This window comes from Glandiceps talaboti, chromosome 22 (assembly GCF_964340395.1).
Source record: "Glandiceps talaboti chromosome 22, keGlaTala1.1, whole genome shotgun sequence".
NCBI classification, from domain to species: Eukaryota; Metazoa; Hemichordata; class Enteropneusta; family Spengelidae; genus Glandiceps; species Glandiceps talaboti.
Window position 1 is genome coordinate 10,134,874 of NC_135570.1, and position 8,720 is coordinate 10,143,593.

At 34.0% G+C, this 8,720-nt stretch overlaps 1 protein-coding gene across 1 annotated transcript; it reads right to left on the reverse strand.

The window, feature by feature from the left end:
* Positions 1–2,201: 2,201 nt before the first annotated feature.
* Positions 2,202–4,588, reverse strand: LOC144452520 (very long chain fatty acid elongase 5-like). Its single transcript, XM_078143622.1, has 3 exons — positions 4,584–4,588; positions 3,593–3,773; positions 2,202–2,810 (listed from the first exon to the last, which is right to left on the reverse strand). The coding sequence occupies exons 1-3, from the start codon at positions 4,586–4,588 to the stop codon at positions 2,202–2,204; spliced, it is 795 nt and encodes a 264-aa protein (XP_077999748.1).
* Between the last annotated feature and the right edge of the window lie 4,132 nt (positions 4,589–8,720).

The window sequence follows — 8,720 nt, forward strand, 5'->3', positions numbered from 1 at the left end:
ACAAAGTTTCACAAAACAGAGGCACGTCACATATCCTGGATATAACATAGGTAAACTGGCTAGAAGATATGTAAGCTATCAAAAAAAATTAAAAAGGGTGTGTTCACTGACATAGAGATGAAAAAAGAACAATCACAGTAAAAATATTTTTGCAAACAGATATTTCAAACAACTTCAAATCAAATACAAATTGTAAATGTATATATACAATCTTCCTGGCATTGGTAACAGAGTTCTTAAGTGGCACAAGCTGAGTTTGTAAGCATATTACTTGGGTGAAAATACTTAAAACAAAACCACATTATGGTATATTGTATACATGTCCATTGTATATAATGTTAATATTGCTGCATGTCTTCTATAACATTACAATTGTCTTCTAGCATTGTCAGAACAGTTCATTGCATAGTAGAGATTTCCTGAACATTTTTTGATATGTATGATAAATTACGTCATCTGATCATTTATGGGTTATATACCCTCAATAAAGTGACCTTCACTCGCTTGTCATATCGTATCGGAAGAAAACCTGAAGGTCTAACAGCTAGACTAAGTAAAGCCCAACTGTAAGAATGATGTAAACAATGTATAGATAGTGTCCTGATATGACAAATATATCAAATTTGGACATTATATAACTGGGCCAATAAACACTAACTTAGCATTGGAATTCTGTGATTGATTATCGAAGACATGATGCTTCGGTTGAATTTGAAATGCTACGGTGATAGCATCAGTATTGTATACATCCAGGTATTCATTACAATGTCTATCAGCCTATCACTGTACACTATTTTCATTACAATGTCTATCAGCCTATCACTGTACACTATTTTCATTACAATGTCTATCAGCCGATGACTGTACACTATTTTCATTTAAATGTCTATCAGCCTATCACTGTACAGTATTTTCATTTCAATGTCTATCAGCCGATGACTGTACACTATTTTCATTACAATGTCTATCAGCCTATCACTGTACACTATTTTCATTTCAATGTCTATCAGCCTCATAACGTGCATAATTGCTGTCATGTCTATTACCTTCAAAATCATGTACACTGTACAACCTCCTTGGCTTTCTCTCAAATATTTCCTCTATTAACTCAAGCTAGTTCAGAATTCATAGTTTTCAAGAACAATATTTGTAGAGTTATGATGGGTGAATGGTTACAGTGGCCGGCTTGGAATCTGCAGGTTGCAGGTTCAAGCCCTGTCGTTGTCATTTGTTTCTGAATGGCTAAAGTCCTTAGGCAAGATTTGAACCATGATTGTGCCTCAGTCAACTCAGCTGTATAGCTGGGGACCTGGTAGGATAGAGGTTGCAATGTGAATGCTTTAATCCTATGTGCTTATAGTGGCTGCAATGGATTGTATGCTCCCCAGGGATTTGAGGAAGTATAAAGGGCTGTTGTGCCACTATAGATCCAAGCCAGGAGTAATACTTGTAAAGCGCTTTGAGCACAGAGTAGGAAAGTGCGATATAAAAGTCAACATTTTTATTATTCATTATTATTATTTGCATCCTGAGTCTCCCTGGGCAAATAAAAATGAAAATGATTAAAATCACCAAGAGAAAACAAAATTCAAAATTCTGACTGATATTTGGACCTGACAAGATTACAGCATTTATTAATTTTTACAAATCATTGACATAATTCCTGAGAAAGTTTCCTCTTTCCAGTCTGGTATTGCAAATGCATACCTGTTTTCACAGCAGACAAATATGCATGTCACCATCTGCTGGTGGTATGGATGTGAATGTAGAAACTTTTTTACAATTTTTTGAAGACAAACTTTCCATCCTTGTGTCAGAAAAAGAAAAGTTGGTAGTTATTAAAGGAGTAAACTTTTGCAGATTTCTGTAATTTTTTTTAACTGCCTTTACGGTTGTCATACAGACACCCTATGGTTTACACGTACCGTACACTTTAAAGGCACAACATACAATATGGTATTACTGATGTGGTGTGTTACAAAACACATGTTGACTGATCATACTCATGCAACATCATACGTCAGTTTCTCTCAGGCCTGTGAGTCACCCCAACATAGATTGTTTCCTTTGGGCTTAATCCTTGGGGAATAGCCTGTGTCAGGGTGACCCAAAGTCCATCGAGGAAACAGATGTTGCAGGAGTACGATCAGTCAACATGTACATAATAATGAAACCCTGGAATCAGTACATAGGTCTGTTAGTTACTCCTCCTTCTTACCTTTGATATCATAAGAATTACTATTTTCTTCTTTCACTTTTTTAGATTTTTGTTTAACAAAAGCATGGTAGTAGAAATTAGAAAATAAATATAACATACTGAATGCATAGAAGAAACTATAGACACAAAATCCATGATACAAATACCCAAAGGTATTGTGTACCAGTCCTATCAAAAATTGTAAAATCTGCATCTGAGTCATATTTTTCTTCCAGGAAGGTGCTTGCGATGGGTTGTATGCCGCCTGAGCATAGTAGAAGTATAAACACACATGGACCAAAGAATTGATGGACAGACCGAATGCTATTCCAACCCATGGACACAGGCTGTATGCAAAATCACTTAACAGAAGCATACTGGCATGATGATACACATGGAGGAATGATATCTGCCGGCTGCGATGACGTAGAATCATGAACACTGTATCAAGGAGTTCAAGCATTTTGGTGCAGTGGTATATAAAGAACAAGTGTTGCATTGTTGGAGATGTTTGTTTTAGGTATATAGACTGCATTTCATACATACCATAAATCATACCACAGAATGTGTACAAACTCACCAAGCTGCACGTCACATTGTACACTACCAAAATCTGGAGGTCAAATATAAATATTTGACGTCAAGAAAAATCAGATAAGAACTGTCTGTATTAAAATTAATATTATGATAACAAAACATAACTGTGTAGGTGATGCGGTTACAATTCTAACATTTGTATCAATTGCACCAAAGAGAGACACAATCCTGTAGAACAGTATCCACCCTAGTCTGTAAGGTAGTACGCCGTGACAGGGCGCCCTCACACATCAGTCAACCCCTCTCACGTCAGTCTGCATCACTGGAGAGGTTGGAAGACACAATGTATCTTACAGTCTATATCCATCCATATTTCAGATGGTACAAATCAAGTTTATACTAGGGAGTCTAACCAGATTTCTCTATGTATCCATAGCTTAACTGTAACCTAAACTCCCTAGTTTGGTATCTACACAGCCTAGAGGCTATCCATAGCTTTGATCGTCTTCAATCTCTCTCTTACATCTAGTCAAATGGATCTAATCTAGCTTGACCACATGTTGACAAAAGTCATGCCTCAGAAGTAATCCGTCATACATTGACGGGCACTTGTGATTAAGTAATTCATGTGAACTATGTTGACACTGTAACGCCAGCATCAACTTTGAAAGTAAGTCACCTGTGGATGTGATAATGACACTGGGCTGTTGGTGGTAAGTTATAATTTAGCACAGAATGTTGTTCTACATGCATCCATTTGACTAGATGTGAGAGTAAGATCGAAGAGGGTCAAAGCCACGGATAGCCTCTAGGCTGCCATCTATAGTACAATGGATGCAATGTTTCAAAATGACTTACCATTCTGAGGGACATTGGAGATGTGTGTCTCTGGTAGAATCTAGACATCCAAATCATAGCAAGATACAAGACCATGACAGGAAATGTCTTCAAACTGGCAAAAGTTGTTGCAACTTGTAAGGTTGTGAATTTTAGTGCCATACTGACAAGCTTGTACTCAGTTGCAACAATACCAAAGTATCTGAAAAAAAATTAGAAAAAAATAGAAAAACTTATCAATAACCTAAATTTATATGACAAAACAAATGTTTGTGTAACTTGTAAAACAAACTTTATATTGCCATAGTTACTTAGAGTAGAGATGATATTAATGTATCTGAAATCTAATAATATACAATCTTATAACAAAAATGTTAGATCCATCATATCATTATTTTGATTTCTGAAAGAAATGGCAATCATAAAAAAATATTGAAAAATCATATTGACAATTGTTATTAATGATATTACATATCAGAACCAGAATTACCAGAACTTCTCTAGTAATTTTGTAACAGTGACAACACTCACTGGTTTAGCTATTTTCTTTCTTGTCAGAACAAAGGATCTCACAAACTTTTATATTCTGAAAGATAACCACCACGCACCAATGGACTGCAAATATAGTCTGATATCATGTCTGTTCACAACTTTCCAAATTATTGGTACACAAAGTGAAAGCATAGATTCTATCTACAACAAATGCATAACGTTGAATGCTCATAGTGTTCTGAAAGACCCTTCCCATTAACTCTATGCAGTATTCAATGATTGTTGTATTTCAAGGAGTGGTAGATACCGTGCTCCAGTAGCTAACACCAATCGTTTTAAATCTTAGTTCTTAACTGCAGCCATTGTCATTCTTTTTAGTATCATGTTGTTGTTTTAAATATGTCTGTGTAATATACATAATGCTATCTTTTGTATTCTGTTGTTTTGTTTTAGCTGAAAGAAGTGTTATTTAAATGCTAGTGGGATGAGTAAAGTAACTATGATTCTGAACTAACCTTACGTCATTGCATGAGGCCAATTAAATGTTTTAGATAAGGCAAATAAAAAAAAAAGTGTTTGTTTTCAATAACATGACTTCAGAAAATAGGGTAGGTAGATCGGAATGTCACTTTAAATTGTTAAAATTACTTCGACCACAAGATAAGATATTCGTCGGTCACAACAGAAGTAAATGAAGACAATAACAAGTTAAAAATGAACACTACTAGTACTGTTATAGTCTATAAAGACCTGGTTTCTCTCTGGAATACAATTTTTTCAAAAAGTGACCACAAACGAGGCAAAGGTATGAACGTTTACACAGAAATAGAAGTAAATTGTTACCATGAAAAAATTTTTAGGTCAAGGGTTTAAATTAGGGTCAGTTGGGTTATTGGAAACTGGCCCAAAGGTACAACAGGTGGTTGATTGAAATATGAAATAAATTCAATGGAAAATGAATAATTTATATACACAACTATACAATTGTTTAACAAATTCTATTTCATGAATAATAGAATTTATTTCATCAGATAATAAGACAATGCAAGTTTATGTTACATTTGCAAAGAACATACAAAAAATATCTACATGTACATAAGGAGAGCAAAACTTAAGAAAGAAAAACACAATGTTATTTTGGTGGGAATCGTGGAAATAGTTCACCAGAATTAGTCTGGTCCACAGTAGAACATGAAAATGTCAACAAATTATATGCATAAAGAAACATATTGGTAATACTGAAATATTATATAATAGTTAATATCAAAACACTATAATTACAAACTGATTATACTTTGATACAGTGTATGAAATGTTCATACAACTTCACTGCATGAAGAATGGCTTCATACTTATTAAATAATATTACATAATAATAATGTTGATTTTCCACTTTGTGCTCAAAGTGCTTTACAATTTTTACCCCTGACATGGATCTATAGTGGCAAAATGACCATTTATACTTCCTCAACCTCCCTGGGGAGCATACAATCCATTGCAGCCTTTATAAGTGCATAGGATTAAAGCATTCACATTGCAACCTCTATCCGACCAGGTCCCCAATTATACAGCTGGGCTGACTGTTAACCTCATACTTATTGTAACTTACATGCATAAGTTGGCTCAAGTTAAAGTAGTTTACGATAACACCAATACAGTCACAAGTTACATAAAAACAACCTTGAACCAACAATCAGTTATCATTGTTATTGTTAACTTACTGTGTCTTCAATCTTACATCAAACTGACCTTTCAACCCATAATGTCATTCAACCTACACCACAAACATGAAGAGTTGGTCCAAGGTTGTGGGAAAGGCACTGGATCACTGACAGCTTTGCAAGAAGAAAACTTGCTTGGGTGTTTCAACAAACAGGAACTTTTCCTATCAAATTTTTTTATGGCCTATGGTTTATATATTACTTAGGCAATCTAATTATAGTCAGGGATAGTTTAAAGTGGCCATATGGATGAATATTGACTATTTATCTGGGAATTTTAATTGATGAAACAACTTTACTATTTTTTTCTACTTAGAAATAGAATGTGAAAGAACATATATCAAGTGCTTGTTTGTAACTCAATAAATTGCACAACATTGTAAAATGGCTGTTATTGTATGTACAATAACAAACAGTTTACACAATTTATATGGTTTTTTTGGAATTTATTCTATAACAAACACAGACTTGGTGTGTGTTATTCCACATTGAGGAAAATACAGTAAAGTTGTCTTTTAAATTAAAATATAAAAATATTTACCAATTTATCATCCATTATGTCATTTAAGGAAGAATGTTACTCAGGAACTGAACTGATTTGTTTGAAAATCAAAAGTACCTTGTATTTGACACTTTGCCATAAAAAAGTATGAAAACTAACTTCCAATTCTACAGGTACTTTTTAAACTCATTCATAAACTTGGTAGTTCACCCTCTTGTTTTCAAGGAATTGTCAAACTACCATTTTCCCACAGACTGAACACAATGCTCGATGGCAAGTTTTAAGTATAAAAGGTTAAATTTTGAGGTCATTTTGTTATCTATTCAAAGTCTCTGGATATATCTTTATATGAATAATACTCAATGTAATCGACACAAAACCAGAGACAGAACGTCAAAAAAATGACTGCTAACATTGCTAGAAAGAAAAGTGCAAATGACCGAATTTCACCAAAAAAAAAACCTGGCAGCTTAACAGGTTTTGAATGTAATCTCTGGACGGCCATAAACTGAGTACACTGGCCACTGACTTGACCACTTAGTGGACTGGGAAGCTTGGCAAGAACGGGGTTAATACGGTACATACAACCATAGTTGTGGATGGAGGGTCTACAATACAACTAATATACTGTTTAGTTTTACAGCTTAATTTACATATATACCTCAGGTATAGATTACAAACACAATATGTTCGCTGTCAGAGTAAATAAAAAGCCCTATTATGGGAACTGAAAAGAATGTCATTTTACATGTATTTATAGATGAATACTCTTGTTATATCCATGAGTTAAACCTGCACACACTTGCATTGAAAGGGTTGTAAGGTCACACAATATATTATGCATTTTGCTGAAAACATAATTAATTGTAATTCCCACAAGTAAAACATTTTTTTTCTATGAATTTTATTGATTCATTTCAACTCAGTTTTGGATGAGAAATTACAAAAATAAAGAGCAATGAATAAAACAGCATTTTTTTCACTGAATTTTTAGTTTAACTCATTTTTTGAAAGATAGTGACAAATGAATTGTGAATACATGTATAGCACAACATATTTTGGTTTTGTTCTAGGACATTCTGGTTTTGAAAGAGATTATTAACATATGTATAGATAATCCTTGTGAATAAATTGTTGTCAACAATACTAGATTAGTTTTAGGAGTTGCAATATGAGTAGTGACAAACCCTTAGGTCACGAGTATTTTCCGGCTGAATGAAGTAAAATATTGGGGAATAATATCTAATTAATTACGAGAAAGGATGAAGAAAAATATTGCAGGAATAATATAACTATACCTCCTCAATCATAATTCAGAACAATCGGAGATGCAATAATGGTGATTTGGATCGTTTAGATTCATATTTCCAGCACCACAGAACCAATGCCATAAACATGGGTTGTCATGACGTAGCACAACCATGGTATATCATCCATATTTTCTGTTCAATGACAATATCTTGGTTTGTCCATGGTATAAGCATTGTTATTTTTTTCTACAGTTTTATTCATCAATCGACATTCCTTTCTCTTCCAAAAATGTGCTGTATTGTTTTTTTAGTGCTGCTTTGTTTATGTCCTAAATAAGAAATCAAATCCCTTACGCCTGTGTTCACACTTGATACATTATTTTATTTATCTGGAAATTGAATTTTTCACAATAGCCCTTCCTTACACCCCTACAAACTACAAACTTTACATTAGCATTAGAGATATTCTTTTCCTAAACTAAATGTTTTTTTCCAGCCAATTACAAAACATATTAGTTGTTTCTGCGATAAGAAAATGTTCTATATTGGTCTTGGACAATAATATTAGATTTCAAGATCAAAATATTAATAACTTGCAATCAAATTTACTCTAAAATCAATACATAATAATGTTGCATGGTACTGAATAAGGACAATTAATAAATCGATATGACTGCTACAAAATAAAACTCCGTGAGCTACACTGTACACATAATACTTCCTTCCTCGTGCTGCCATTGATTCCGCTGGCATAATTCAATTATGAATCAAGTAAACTAGTATGTTAAACTTAAAAACATGATATTCCATATTTCCTTTCTCTTCTTGAAGAAGAACAAAATTGTTTAAAAGCACCCCATACTCCAGGTCTATACTCCTTCAACATGCAACATGGCTGGGGTAATGAGGTCACCATGTACTACAGTCCCAGCCCAGTTTGGTGCTTGTTGTTCGCGTCTTGTCAACCGAAACATTCAAATTACCATCACCTATTCACTTACAGTACAACTGGTGAAACTCATAGCAAAACTACTGAACGACACTATTTCTGTATTGTAAATGCTGCAATTTTGGTTTGGTGCAGTAGAATAATTCGCCTTATACTTTCAGAAAACGAACAGCAACAAACTGCGACTCCAAGTGGGCGTCTCGTAAAATATTACCTCGGCGAGAACTTACATTAC